Source organism: Theropithecus gelada, chromosome 18 (genome assembly GCF_003255815.1).
Source record: "Theropithecus gelada isolate Dixy chromosome 18, Tgel_1.0, whole genome shotgun sequence".
Classification (NCBI taxonomy): domain Eukaryota; kingdom Metazoa; phylum Chordata; class Mammalia; order Primates; family Cercopithecidae; genus Theropithecus; species Theropithecus gelada.
Genome location: NC_037686.1, coordinates 27,092,079 through 27,108,023, shown reverse-complemented (window position 1 = coordinate 27,108,023; position 15,945 = coordinate 27,092,079). Strand labels below are relative to the sequence as shown.

Below are 15,945 nucleotides of genomic sequence, written 5' to 3'. Positions count from 1 at the left end.
ACTAGACATCTGGGAATTTTCCCACATATGGGGAAAAAAATATGAGATTTCCACAAAGGGTATTGCTTTGTACAAATTCTCTCTCTCTCTCTCTCTCTCTGTGTGTGTGTGTGTGTGTGTGTGTGTGTGTGTGGGAGTGTGAGAGAGTATGTGTGTGTGTGTGAGAGAGAGAGAGACAGAGAGAGAGAATTTATTGAGACTTCTCAGAGGCAATTATTAATCCTGTTTCTAATATGTCACTGATTTGTTTATTCCTGTTAAGGCACTATATAAATTGTGATCACATGTTCCTTCATTTTTTTTTCAGTATATATATTGTTAGTCTTCAATAAAATAATGGCATTCCAGGTGATCTATTGTTCCCTAGGCCTGTTTTTCTAATTTCCCCTCATTTATGGTGTTCGTCACTAACCAGGAGAGGCTCCAGCAGAAATGGGCAATAGGATGTAGGGATGTATCTGTAGGTCTGTTCCTGTGATAAATACTAATGCAGTCACATGACATCTATCCATTACAGACCCAAGCAGTTATCACTGAGGTTTGGCTTTACATTTAAAAAGGATCTGGTGCATTCCTCCCAAATAAGTGGCTGATTCTATGGTTTCCTGAGAATATCCCACATGCATGCCTAGTTCCTTCAAACAAGTAGAATAAAAACAATTCTCACATACTCATGTGATGAGATCATCAAGAAAATCCTTTATATTTCTTTAGAGATGACAATATGCTTCATGTACTTAAGGGCTGTACCTACTAAAGCACATGCATTTTACTGACTAGAGTCCCTGTGTCATAAGACAAAGGCCACCCTAGCCTGGGGAGTCTGTCAGGGTAGATGAAACTAAGTACCCCACACATTATCCCACATACACACTTGTCACCCCATGTGACTCAAGAGGGAGGAGGGCATTTCTGAGGTGTTCCCCAAACGATGACCATTCTAAGTCATCCAGAAGCACCCAGCCACTCCCAAAGGATCTGAGTAAATCTCTCTACTGACTCCCTATGTCCCTACCTCCCTTCATTTACTTCCTTCTTTGTATGCTCAAAGCACTTGCAAACCAGCACTTACCACAGTGTGGTCTCTGGTCTTTTGTAAGACAGTACTCTGCTGTACTGAGCTCTTTGAGGGCAATGACTATGTCTCATTTATCACTGGGTCTCCAGGGCCTACCCCAAAGAAAGGCTCAAAATATGCCTGTTAAATAAAACTAAATTGATTATCAGAATTGAATGCAGTAAGGACATAAACGAAGATGTGGCTGGCTGCTTTCAAAGATATATCATCCATAGGTGTAAAAAAAAAATTATAGAGCAATCTAGTAAATGAAGGTGAATGCATACACACTTTTCACCATCATGGTATTTAGCATTACAAAAGACAGTAAACAAAAAGCCCCAAGAAAAATAGAAACATCAATTTCTGTTTATCTTCAGTAGCAAAGTGTCAAGACACAAATCAACAAATTCTGAGGGGGAAAAAACCTACTGTATTATCTATCCTGCTGCAAAAATAAACTCCCTTTCAACCAGTGCACTAGTGGAGACAATAGAGTACATTACCATATATTACTGCCTGGAGCAACTGAACATGAGGCTCGACCCCTCCCCACCATTATCCAACTCTTTTTTTGTCCCCTTCTTCTCCAATTAGTTGATATGCTGAGACCATATAAACTTTTAAAATTAGCACAAGTCAAATAATTCGAGAAAAAAACTTCATCAAAAAACCCAAAAAGACTCTATGTAATGTATCACAAATATGAATAATATTTCATTATATTACAATTATCTCCCTAACAATAGTAATATAATCTAACTTTCTTACAGCAAATAACAATGATTTTATAAAGCTAAGTAAACTCTTATGCTTACAGACACTGACAGAATATCCTTACTTGGTTTCAATACCAGACAGCCAGTAAGAGAAACCCTACTAAATTTAGACTCGGAGCTGATTTCATCAGTAACCTGTCCTGACAGAGGTCTCTGTGGATGGAGGAGAGGAGGCACAGGGACAACACATGAGGCTGGGATCAACCTGTTTAACAGGCACAAATCTGCGGCCAAAAATGGTCACAAAGAACACTCTGCTGGGCTCAGGAATGGTGGCCATCAGGGTAGGCCCTGGGACCTACACCAGGGCCATCTGATGGCTACACCTGTGTGAATCCCAGAGTGTACTCTAAATACCAGCTCCTTCCACACAGCCATCCCGTAACCAGAACTGCAAATGTGACTGCAATATCATTAGCCAAATTCAGAAGCTCTCCTGGAAGAACAAAATACCAGTGACTTGATCCAAGACAAAGCTTGCACCAATCTAGTGAAGCACAAATTGAAACTGAATCAAATCCTGATCATTTTCTCTTTCATGTTTTTAAAGCAAGTCAAGAAAATATCTCAATTTTCCATCTAAAAATGGTTTAATTCAAATGACATTTTATTAAAATACTAAAATGTTCAGGAAAATAACAGCTCTCAGTGACAGACAGTGACAGTCCAGGATATAGTGACAGTCCAGGCAGTGCCAGCCCTACATGCAGACTGTATCTAGCACTTGCCGCAAGGCAAGTGTCTGCTCAGCTAGTGGAGGGGTGGGGATGAGGGAGGGAAGGTGCACAGGGAGAAAAGGGCAGGCTGCACAAGCCTTGTGAGGATGGGAGTCAAGGGAGGTGCTCAGTCTGCCAAGCAGCAAGGATGACCCAGCAATAGACCCAGTGACTTTGCTGCTTAGCTCTAGCCTAAGGCAGAAGATCAGGGCACAGAAAATTAATGTCACAAAGAAGTCTCAAAGGAGGTTTGAGGTGAGGAGTGAGGGAGAGGAAAAGAAGTAAAAGACGCACTTTCCCCCACTCCATGCTACTTCTCCCTCCCCATTTCCTTTTCTTCTCCTCTAAGTCGCCTCTTTTCTATCACCTCCACTAAGGTATCTAAAGTTGCTAAAGCTTTTAGAGATTTTTAGCACCATGCTGTCCATTCACCCTCATGACTACCTTATAAAAGATTTAGTAAATTAGTTTAAGCTAGTACTAACACACACACAAAAAATTCCCTATTACCCCCCACAAAGCCCTATAACTTTTATAAAGCAATTGAATTAAAATATAAAATATTTAGAAGCTGAACCAATCTGATATTACATGTGGTTCAACCTTCTCACTCCACCATGGAAAATCTGCAATTATTCATTTCAAAATAGATTTAGGTGAGCAACAGATTGCTGAATTATTATGGGTAGTATTCACATTCATTAATAGCCCACTCTCCATTTACACAGCTCACATTTTTACTTGAAACTTAAAAGTTGTTTGTCACAAGAAATAAATGAAAACCAGATATGCATATAATTATATGACCCAGATTTGAGGTTCAAAGAAAATTTTCATGAGGTTATATTCTTAGGATAAAAAAACAGGAGATAAGAGTGAGTCATTTTCATTGTTTTGTAACTTACTACAAACATATTTCCAAGGGTTCTACTTTCTCACACCATCTTTCCTTTAAAAAGCTTTTAAAAATGCCTACATGGAAACAAATTAGATGTTATATAAAGGCAGAAAATACTCAGTAAAACACAACACCAATGTGAGGCAATCTTTTAGCTCTTCATGAATTAAAGAAAAGCTGGTGTTAGTTTTAATATCGAGCTGGAGGGAGATCTCTTAGCTGGAAAATTTTAAAAACAGAAATAGGAAATAATGCAATAGGAAAAAAATTCAAACTGGGAACCACCAGGATTGGAGCATAAGTCTTCAGGAAAGAGAGTAAGAAATGATGTTGAAATTTTAAATCATTTTAAATATGAGAAAGTATTTCGTGTATGTTTTTCCTGGGCATACTGCTAAAATAAAATCCCACACAGTAAACTAAAAAAATTAAAATAAACATTGAAGAAAAATATTACCTAAGAAATCTGACTACTCATAAGTATGAGGAATATAAGTCACTTAAGTCAACAATACTTGGCTTTGTTCCTATCCTAATAGCACTGTCCTAGCTGCCTTAAATATTTTCTAGAACAACGAAGGGTATAAATAAATAATTTCATAAATAAATAAACAGAAAGATAGCTTCCTCCTGCTAAATGCTAAAGACAAAAGTCACAGATTAAATTATAAACAAGGAAACTTCCAAGGACGTTTTGGATAATTTAACCTCATTTTTATTGGTTTAGCGTAAAATGTACTGCAAGCTCTAGGCTGCGGCACAGAAGTACTTAAACTTGTACTTGTTAAACTCAGATTTCTAGGCTACACTCAGAGGTACTGATTTAGAAGGTCATCTGCTTTCTTTCAGCGGTTCCCCAGGAAATTATAAAAGCACAGAGTCTATAGTTCATACCTTGAGAAAACTGCTACCTAAAATAAAAGACCTGTCTCTCTATTATGGAGATTAACTTCCTTTTTTTTTTCTTCTAGCAAGAAACATATTTCAGAGCAGAAAGGAAACTTTAAATCTACTTCATTCTTCTGAACCATCAATCTTGTAATTTTAGGCAACTAGTAAGTTATCCTAATGGTAATTATGTGTATCTGTTAAATAGTGATCAAAATTGCTTCTACAGGTTTTTTGTGTTTGTAAATCAAGCCACACTTGATGGCAGTGCAGCTACAAAAGCTGTAAATGCTTTAAGATAACCATATATGAATCCTTTACAAACGTCCCTTAAAATTTTGTTGAATTTGCTTTATGAGAAATTTTAAAGATCTGCAAAGATTATGCATATTGCTTATAAATACATTTACTACAGAATCTAAAAATTACAATTTGCTCTTATTTCATTTGCTACCAAAAACTCTCCAAGTGTATTTCAGCATAGGAAGTTCCTCATGGTTTCCTTTAATATTTAAGACTCATGCCTGGGGATTTTCTCTGGGAGCCTTTTCCTTATCCCCTTCCTTCCTATGTCTCTTTTTCTTGATAACCAACCTTGTTTCCCTTATCCAAATGCACACATATCCACTTTGTGGGTAAGATACACATTTTTGTCTTTGCCCCTTAGCAGCTGCAAATCGCAGTTCACTCATCTCCAAAATGAGTATTTCTGAGGGAAAACCATGCGTTAGGCATCATGAAGAAATAGACAATTTCACAATTACAATACAAAGGGGTATGCGTTATCAACAAAGTGATTGCTAATAACAGAAACTGTTTTTGGTTTCTTTTTCGGCAGCAAGTTAAAAATAAAATGTTAGAGAGCTCAAGAATGCATAGCAAGTACAGCACAGTAATATTTGGGTATGTAGAGATCTGAAGTTGCATAAGCTGCAATACAAGTTGTTTCCGAAAGTAACTTTTAGAGACACTTCAGTAGATCAACAATATATATGCCTGGTACATAACCATCATAGTCTAAGTCAGTTTTTCTCCATCTTGTATTGAAGGGCAAAGGAGTGGTTAGCTAGCACCCACTACTGACCTCATAAATCACAAGACTTCATGTCTGAGACCTATGCATAGATTTGTGGGTGAGGCAACGCCTAAGTTCTGGCCAACCTTACCGTCTTCCTCGTGGGAAAAATGATCACAGGGAAAGAGATGTCAATCATATTCAAAGTTAGTTCTCTAGGAGTATTCTGATTAAATCCAGACCTGGTGAAGGGAGAATATTTACACTGGTGGGTGCTGGACTCAGACAACATCTGAAAGTGACTACTGGGGGCTTTTGAAATTCTAACTGCACTGTACAAAAATCTTTTTACTTGACCCTCTGGGAAAAAGAGCAATGTTGACTTCTTCATATCTACTCTGACTCATGAAATTTCACACAAATACATTTCAGTGGTATTTTCTATTTTCTAATACCATTTTCATGTTGAAGCCAAAGGGAAAGAAGAAATCTCTTATCTATTTGTTTACTGGAAGGAAACATTCCCTGTTTCCAAAGGAGGACTGCTTAGTTCTTTCATAAATACTCAGACCTAAGAATGGATTAATTTACTAGCAGTATATTTTTTGTTTTGTTTTGTTTTAGAGACAGGGCCTCACTGTGTCACCTAGGCTGTTGTGCAGTGGCACAGTCATAGCTCACCACAGCCTCGAACGCTGGGCTCAAGTGATCCTTCCATTTTGGCCTCCCAAAGTGCTAGGATAAGGCGTAAGTCACCAACACCTGGCCTAGCAGCATGCTTTTTGAAACATCCTCCTATTTTCTCATTGAAGTCAAATATTTTTATTTTTTAAACAAGTTTAACTCAATATATATTCCTTGCAGACCTACCTCATACCGAGTAGAAGCAACTACAGGCATTCAACAAGGAACAAAATGCAGTTCTGTCCTCAAGGATTCTCAGCACCTTCAGGGCTAGGAGGAGTTAGACATCCTAACACGGCGTGGCAAGTGTCATTGTGTAGGATGAGCACAGTGTTTCGGGAACACCACGGAGCCTGGGAGGCTGGGAAATGTTTCCCAGAGCAGGTGGCAGGTGAACCAGATTTTAAAGTGTTAGCAAGATTTTCCCACCAATGAAAAGAAGGGGAAAGACCTCAGCAAAGGAACCATGAAAAAAGCTATGGGATACACAAGGGAAAGAGTCTTTAGGGAACAAAGATTATTCTGTGGGTCTGAGGTATAAGGGAGAGAGATGTGGAGGGTGGAATGGAGACTAATAAGGACTTCATTAGTCTACGAAGAGAGTTTGAAGTTTATCCTGTATGAGGACAATGTGGAGCCCTGGAGGTTTTAAAGGAGGAGTGTTGTAAGAACCAACTGGTGTTTTCAGGAGGCAAGTGTGATGGCAGACGGGATGACAGAGAAGAGGCTAGGAGCCAGTGAGAGGCATTACAAAGCTCAAACAAGAGATCTTTCCAATACGTGTCCGCGTGGCTCTGCTTGTGCTCCTGGATGCTCATAAACACTTTTCCCAATATGTCCTTTAGTTATATCTGAGTTTTTCCCCCTTTGATTACATGCCAATAGAATATATACCTTTTCCTACCCAAAATATAGGAGCTGTGGTTCATAAAATCACATTCCACATGACAGACTGTAAACATTTAGGTAAACACTTAAAAGAATATGTCTTACCTGAACAAAGCTGTTCCACTTTTGTGTAGTTTAAAGATACTATGTCATTAACCCATGCAATGATGTCATGTCTGCTCATAGTCTCTTGGGTTATCGAGGTAGAATACACATTGACTGCCATTCCCCAACTAGAAAAAAACCAAAGAAGTTTATTTACCAACAAGGAAATTAACTCAGAAACACAAAAGATACCTATTCAAGGTCAAGATCCTGGCAGGACTCCAGGGACGTAAAAGTCCTGCTCTGGCTAAGCCCTTTAGCTTCTTTTTCTATTTTACATATTTGCATTAAAATTATTAAATTTCACATATTTTTCATGCAGTACCATTTTATATCTGTCCAATTAAATAAAATGTTTTTCAGGTTCTGAGATTCCTAATTTATAACACAATTTAGAGTCTCCCTTTTGACTGTAGGTCTAGGCGTGATATTAAAAAGTTACCTCGTTTGTGGCAGTATACACCAGAGTAATCTGTTAGCTTCATACATTATTCCATAGCACTCACTACAAAGACTTGGAAACGTCAGTGTTTTGCGGTTTGGCCATTCTAGTAGGTATGTAGTGACAAAGGATTATTTTTAAAATATTTAAACCTGGATGAAAATTTTCCTCAAGGATCTAGAACTAGAAATACCATAGGACCCAGCCATCCCATTAGTGGGTATATACCCAAAGGATTATAAATCATGCTGCTATAAAGACACATGCACACATATGTTTATTGTGGCACTATTCACAATAGCAAAGACTTGGAATCAACCCAAATGTCCATCAGTGACAGACTGGATTAAGAAAATGTGGCACATATACACCATGGAATACTATGCAGCCATAAAAAAGGATGAGTTAGTGTCCTTTGTAGGGACATGGATGCAGCTGGAAACCATCATTCTCAGCAAACTATCGCAAGAACAGAAAACCAAACACCGCATGTTCTCACTCATAGGTGGGAACTGAACAATGAGATCACTTGGACATGGGAAGGGGAACATCACACACCGGGGCCTATTGTGGGGAGTGGGGAGTGGGGAGGGATGGCACTGGGAGTTATACCTGATATAAATGACAAGTTGATGGGTGCTGATGAGTTGATGGGTGCAGCATGCCAACATGGCACATGTATACATATGTAACAAACCTGGACATTGTGCACATGTAACCTAGAACTTAAAGTATAATTTAAAAAAAAATTTAAACCTGGATGAAAATTTGCAATTTTACCTAGTTTGTGGAATATATACATATTGATATATTATATATATGTATATGCATATATTATAGCTATGTATTAATTTCTATTTTGGAAACTTTCAAATACATGCAAAAGGGGAGAAAAGAGAATAAAAAACCAGTTAGGTTTACCCCTTGGATTCAAGAATTATCAATACTTGACCATCTTGTTTGATTTATACTCCTATCAACTCCCCTTGTGTCAATCCCACCCTAGCCTACAAGCCAGATTATTTTGGAGTAAGTGCCAATCATCACATAATTTCACCTATAAGTGTTTCAGTGTGTCTCTGAAAAATAATTTTTTTAAAAAGCACAATATTATCACACCTAAAAATGAAATTACTTCCATCAAATATGCATTTCAATATATAATAATTAAATTTAACTTCAAATTGCTTGAATCTGGATTCATATAAGGTTCATACATTATGATTCTTTGATATGTTCTTTAAATTTCTTTATAAGTTTCTTCCCTATTTCTAATCTTTCCTTGCAATTAAAAAAAAAGTTGTTGAAGGAACTGGGTTGTCTGGAGTTTCCACATTCTGGATTTTTCTCATTGTATCACACTGCTGTGGTTTAAAATGTTCCTCTGTCCTCTGCATCCCTATAGACTGATAATTCCATCTAGAGCCTTGATCTTGTTCAAGTTCTAATGGGATGGGGATTTGATGCCATCTAGCACAACTCTGAGCTTTGACACCTAATCTGCCATCAATACACTGCCTGGTAATGCAAAAGCTTTCCATTACTGCCTGAAGAAGGAACCAATAGAAAAGCCCATCAGCTGTGAAAGGTTATGCCAGTATATGACAATTACATCAAACAGACTATTTCATGGCATTTTTGAACTTCCATCAGAAGGCATATAACTATAATTTCTGACTACCCGCTTCCATGATATTGTTAGCTCTGATATTTGCCTAGATCCAATAATTCACTAAAACTTCAAAGTGATATTGTATTATTCATTCTTGATTTATTAGCTGGAATAATTCTACAAAGAGAAATTCCCTCTGAGGTACCCTGAGATACAGGTCATCGAGGAAAGGCAGGAGAGGTGCCTAACTCTTTTTCTCTATTTGCCAGTTTTCAAAGTGATGAGTAGTTCCCTAATATTCCCCAAACATGACCAACCAAGTTTTTGTTCTTATATTTTGAAGTATAATTATGAATCCACGGACTTAAACATATTTGACATGTTTCAATCCATTGAAATTATACCTTTATTGATAAAAGCTTGCAAGAGCTTATTCAAGCTGGCTTCTGAGTTCTTTTGACACAGTCTTAGTGGTCTTTGATAACCTTCTTCTTTTCCAATATGACAATATGTTCCAAGCCCAACTTATATATTTCTTGCCTCAGATCTAAAACCAGTAATTTCTCCAAGCATTCCTGATTCCTTTTAGTGATAAATGGTATTTAGAGATACAGAAGTAATATTTTTAAACATGACTAGATATAATAGCAAAATCTATAGTATATAGGTTTTAGACAAAAATCTATATTTTATGAAATAGTTGTGCTTGGAGTTCCTATTTATGCTCACGAAAGCAATAAAAATCTGCTTTCTACCTTAAAGTGCTAAACGAAGGTTTTATCTAGAAATAAATGTAAAAATAAATATCTATCTCTCCATTCCCAGGAGCACCCTTATCTCTAAATTGTTTTCTCGTAAAGATCTGAAAAATCTCACAGCATTGGAATCTCAGATAGTGTGACCATAATTACTGCTTTCTACACCATTATTAAAGGTTTTTTACCTTTTGGTTAATAACTTTCCACTGTTTTCTTTAGTCTATCATTTATTAAACAAAACCATTTGCTTTTTAAATCTAGTCAATTTTTAAAATCACCTATGCAAATTATGTATAATCTTAGTAAGGGTAAATAATTCAAAATTTAAAATATTTTGGACTGATGAAATTACAATATACTGGCATAACTTTTGGCAGCTGATGGGCTTTTCTAGCGGTTTCTTCTTCAGGCAGTAATGGAAAGCTTCTGCATTACCAGGCAATGTACTGAGGGAGGATATGGTGTTGAGGCCCAGGGTTATGCTAGATGGCACCAAACCAAATTGAGATGAAATTTTTAATCCAGATGATTAAAAAAAAATCTAAATGCAAAGCAGAGAAGACACAAACAGATCTGTTTTAGAAAAATAACCCATACGCAAGTGAGTAAAAACGTTCTGTGGCTACATAAGAGAAAGTAATATACAACAGAAGTACAGTTAGAAGAGTAATGACATCTTTTTAAAAATCCATATGAACAAGGAAGCAAGTCATTTGCTGCAGTTTGTCAATAAATCACACTTTCCTCCAAGTCTTTGTTGATAACATTCACTTAAGGACAACAATTGTCCTTTCATAATGTAAACAGACATTCAGCTCACAAAGGCAAGTCAAGGCACTATCTGTCTTCAAGTAGTTCATTAAGATGATCAGGTAAACAATGAAAACAGCACCAATTCTGGGTACTTAGGTACCAGGCACATCACTCAAATCTCCACCATACCCGCTCGCTAGCCAGCACAGCTGTAGTCCCCACAAGCCCTGCGGCAGGGGCCACCATGTGTTAAGGGACTTGTGGGATAACTGGTTTAGAAGACAGATTAAATGAACCAGTGAAGGTGAGAAATAAAAATAACAACACATTAAGTGAGTAGACTTAAATACCTATTTCAAATTAATGGCAATGAAATCAATATAGTTAATTTCTATTTAACATCCCTGCTGATGAGAATATTCTTATAATCGATCTTCCCCTTTCCAAATTACAGCAAGGTACTTCTAAACCCACTTCACTCTGTGGCTGTCTTTGCTCCCATTGTTTGCCCCCAATCTAAACAAGCCAGCTCTTCTGATTTCAGGCCTGAGAGTTCTTAGTCTGGACTCACTTTCCCTGGAAGGGAAACCGTCCTGAACCTCCCACAAGTCAAGTGTCAGCCAAAGTGGAAAAAGGATTGTACTCCTGCACTACCATTCACCCTTTTGTCTTCCCAATTCTTTCAGCTCCTGCTTTTTCTACAGGTGTGCTTTCCATATAGTCAAACCTAAATGATACAAGTGGCTAAAACATTCACATAAGAACATTTATATATTTTTTCCAAATGTTAAACTCAGGTGAGAGAGTACTAAATTGTTCTAGTCCCTAGGTGGATACATTCTAAAATCCTAAGATTTCATTATGATTTCTGGGGTCTCAATCTATATGACAATATAAAGGTAAAAGTACTTGTCCCTACCTAGTCTGCAGAAATGCTGCGTGGATAACACAAGGAAATTTTATATCTTTTTACAGATAAAGCGGTTCTATTGACCCTTGGAAGAATCCTGGGAGGAAAGCAGGGCAGGAATCATACTCTTCCCTTAGCCACAAACGTGGACACAAACTTCAATCCAGGACTGCTAGTCCTTAAGGATATTACCAATTACATCAACATCCTAAGGAAGGTAGGAATTATACAATTCAAAAGGCTAATTTTTAATTCATGGAGTACTTCCCAAAGACTCAGTCAAGAAAGATAAATGGTTATGAATGGTAAGGTTATACTAATTATTACAGAACAAGGAACAACTCACTGAGCAGGGTTTATTCTCATGTTTGGATCTTCAGCATGTCTGTTACATGGAAACATTTTATTCTTAGGTGACTTGCCATATGGCCTCTGGGACACGAGCATCTCTCTGTCCCGTCCTTGCAAAGGAGAAAGTCAAAGCACTGTCTCCCACTTTGTGGCCTTCAATTGGAATCTCAGCCAGATCACTGTTGTTTAAGATCTGGTCAGTGCAAGCCGGGCACGGTGGCTCATGCCTGGTATCCAGCACTTTTGGAGGCCAAGGTGGGTGGATCACCTGAGGTCAGGAGTTCGAGACCAGCCTGGCCAACATGGCAAAACCCCGTCTCTACTAAAAATATAAAAATTAGCTGGGTGTGGTGGTGTGCGCCTGTAGTCTCAGCTACTAGGGAGGCTGAGGCAGCAGAATCGCTTGAACCCAGGAGGCAGAGGTTGCAGTGAGTTGAGATTGGGTTACTGCACTCCAGCCTGGGTGATAGAGTGAGACTCCATCTCAAAACAAAACAAAAACAGAAACAAAAAAAAACATCTGGTCAGTGCAACACCACAGCAAGTAGGAGATAAGGGAGGAACACTTTCCTAGCACTGCAGTCCTTGGGTCACCATACTTTAATATTGTATTTAAATTTTATTTTAAAACAAATTTGCATTTATTGCCCCTACTTGAAAATAAACTAATAATCACAATATATTTATACACTTGTTACATGAATGTTAGAATGTCTTTCTGGGAAGGTGGGAATAAGTGGTTTTTTTTTTTTTGAGACAGTCTCGCTCTGTCGCCCAGGCTGGAGTGCAGTGGCACGATCTCAGCTCACTGCAACCTCCACCTCCCTGGTTCAAGCAATTCCCCTGCCTCAGCCTCTCAAATAGCTGGGATTGCAGGCACGTGCCACCATGCCCAGCTAATTTTTTTGGTATGTTTTAGTAGAGACGGGGTTTCACCATGTTCTCCAGACTGGTCTGGAACTCCTGACCTCAGGCAATCTGCCCGCCTCGGCCTCCCAAAGTGCTGGGATTACAGGTGTGAGCTACTGCACCCAGCTGGTTTTTTGTTTTGTTTTGCAAAAAGAGAGAGAAAAACACACACACACACACAAATTCCTTCAGACCTCTATCAGGCAAAGTCACGATTCTAGCTTGTCTGTGGATAGTGAACACTGATACACACGACTTTAGAAAAAGGACAGCCTCCAGCTAAGGGCCAATGTGTAGATTTTGCTCAGTTTCATCCTTTATTCAGTATTTGGCGGTGGTGTTGGGTGGAGAGGTACAGCAATGTTATGCTCTGCAGTAGTGATTGAATCAGACACATTAGACACTGCATTTCTGCTTACTAAAACAAATGGAGTTTTACGTGAGTCAATGAGACCTGAGTTAGCCTACTGAGGAAACTATGAATTCTACCACCTTTACCAGTTCAGCACCTAAAATTTAACTACAAAATATTCAACAATTTTGTCCAAGAACATATTTGGCAAGATTTGTGAATTATTCCAGAGAAGTGGCTCTTCCAAATTAAGCAAATATATAAAATGTCCTAGCTAGCATTACGAGTGTTAACTGAAATAATTTCTTCTTATGTAATTCATTTTGTCTCTCTGCCCTGCCCCACCCCTTGCAAACACACTATCAGCCATATACTTCAGGGGAGGGGGCTGCCTGTCCTCATTTTCTCTTTTTGCACTTTCATCGATCCCTTATTTTGGAGGACAAAACAGTATATACACATATATGTATATTTTTTCCAGCGGGGTTAGTGATAGGCCAATTGTTGTCCCAGGATCTGGTTCTGGTCCCATTTGGCGTGTGTGGCTATAAGGAAAAGGGTTTAACGTGGAACTTATTCTGATTTTTTTTTTTTGAGACGAGGTTTTGCTCTGTTGTTCAGGCTGGAGTGCAGTCCAGGCTGGAATGCAGTGGTGAGATCTTGGCTCACAACAACCTCTGCCTCCTGGGCTCATGCAATCCTACTGTATCAGCACCCCTGAGTAGCCAGGACCACAGGTATGAACCACCACACTGGACAGATTTATTTATTTATTTATTTATTTATTTATTTTGTATTATTTTTTAAAATTTTTTAAAGAGACAGGGTCTCACTCTGCTGTCTAGGCTGGAGTGCAGTGGTGCCATCACAGCTCACAGCAGGCTCAATCTCCTGGGCTAAAGCGATCCTCTTAGCCTCTCAAGTAGCTGGGACTACAGGCATGTGCCACCACTCCCAGCTTACTTTTCATTTTTTTGTAGAGACAGGGGTCTTACAATGTTGCACAGGCTAATCTTGAACTCCTGGGCTCAAAAAGCAATCCTTCTGACTTGGGCTCTTAAAGTGCTGGGATTACAGGTGTTAGCCACAGTACCCAGCCTGATTTTTTCATTTTTATATCATCTAAAGTCTGCGTTCATCAAACTTCCCAAATTTAGGCATGCTCATCTGCAGAAGAACACCTTCCATAAGTGGTTGACTGCTATCTGCTGCTCTGTAAGGAGACCCTATTTGGCCTGGATTTTCTTACACCAAACCCACTTGGAGGCTGAGCCTTTAAAGGGCCTTTTGGATTTAAGCTACCTTCTTCTTCTTTTTTTTAAAGTTACCTTCTTTATGTCACTCCTTGAAGGAGTCCACATTCAACTGGAAACTTCATGTTCAATATAAAATGTTCTGAAAGTTCAACCCACCGCATACCAATGTACTCTGTTCACACGTGTGACAGTGACAACCATACTCATATGTGTGATATGTGTAACCGTCTTTCTTTTCTCTCATAACAATCTCTATTTTCAACATGTTCTCCCATCACTGGGGAAAGTAAGCCACTACCAACAGTTTAGAGTAAATACATGCAGTGTACTCTTCACCCAGTTTCATGCAAATGAAACAATGAGCAGACTACAAGAGAGATACAAAAAAAAAGTATATTTTTCTTTCACCTAAGAAACTTATTTCTTTGGGCTTGAGCGTATAATGATTTCTGAATTTCTTATAACCAAAGTGGTTTATTATGGTAATGGTTAGAAATATCAATGCTTCTTTGGAAATTAAGTCCAACTAACCAGGTGTCTGAGATCCTTTCAAAATGTTTCTACACATGCCAACAGGGGAGAAGGACCTGTGATCCAAAAGAATGCCTTTCTTCGCCAGTTATTGGACTTTTGCTTGGTCCAGGTCAAGGCCACACTGTCAATTCTCATTTCACAAAGTTGTTCCCTGGTTAAAGGTTTTAAGATTGTCAAAGTTGGCCTGTTCCAACATACCAGGTAAAGTGAGGTGCATTATTTCAAATGCACTTGTAAAGAAGGCTTTTTACTTAGAAGAATTTTGTGTTATTCTAACAGAAATAGCCGTTTTGTAAACATTTCTAAGTATCTGCAAATATTATAAGAATTTTAAAAGAGATTGATCAATCATCAATATTTTCTTCTCTTAGAAGTGGCATCTTTCTAAAATAACCTGCAAACTGTACATTCATGCCAACAGATTAAATACTTAGCCAAAGGAAGAAACCTCAAAAGTTTTTCTCAAAGACTACTTCTGCATTAGAATATATGTTATCCTCCGGAAGGGAATGAAGAAATTCAGTCTCATCACAGACATCCCCTCAAACGTCTTTTCCTCTGAAAAGCCTTGTCATGACACAGATCCTGCCTGTGTGCCTCCTTCCCAGCATCCTCACCACAAAAGGCTGACATTAAATCTCCCACAGCCTCCCCTAATAATGAACTGGCTTCCACAGGGAGGGACAGTGTAAATGTGTCTCCTGAACCAGAAACATCCTGCTTTTCATCTGCGCATAATTCATTCTCTAGGCTCAATACCTCGAGAGGCAGGATTTAAACATTTCACCCAGGGAAAGAATATCACCAGATCATTCTAGATTCATCACTTTCTCTTTATTTGTGACCTGCAATGTGGGGCAGAGAGAAAGTATTTGTTTGAGGAGGGAGATCAGGATGGAGCAAAGAGGGAGTCAAAGAGGGTGTCTTTGAAAGAAAAACCTTGACAGGATAAAATCTCCTGGAGAGAGATTACAGGAACTGTGGAGTTTTGCCTAAAACTGGGTAGTAAAGCTTCTGTTTAACTTGTGGACTAACTGC

At 38.5% G+C, this 15,945-nt stretch overlaps 1 protein-coding gene across 6 annotated transcripts in view; it reads right to left on the bottom strand.

The window, feature by feature from the left end:
- MAPRE2 (microtubule associated protein RP/EB family member 2) overlaps positions 1–15,945 on the bottom strand; it is a 169,793-nt gene that overhangs the window by 67,366 nt on the left and 86,482 nt on the right. For 5 of the 6 annotated variants that reach the window (XM_025364906.1, XM_025364905.1, XM_025364903.1 and 2 more), the window contains one exon: positions 7,031–7,158. The exons of the other annotated variant lie outside the window; for it this stretch is intronic. In XM_025364906.1, coding sequence (XP_025220691.1) covers positions 7,031–7,151 — 121 coding nt within the window. In that variant the 5' untranslated portion in view covers positions 7,152–7,158. The remainder of the gene's footprint in view (positions 1–7,030; positions 7,159–15,945) is intronic. 6 annotated transcript variants of the gene reach the window in all.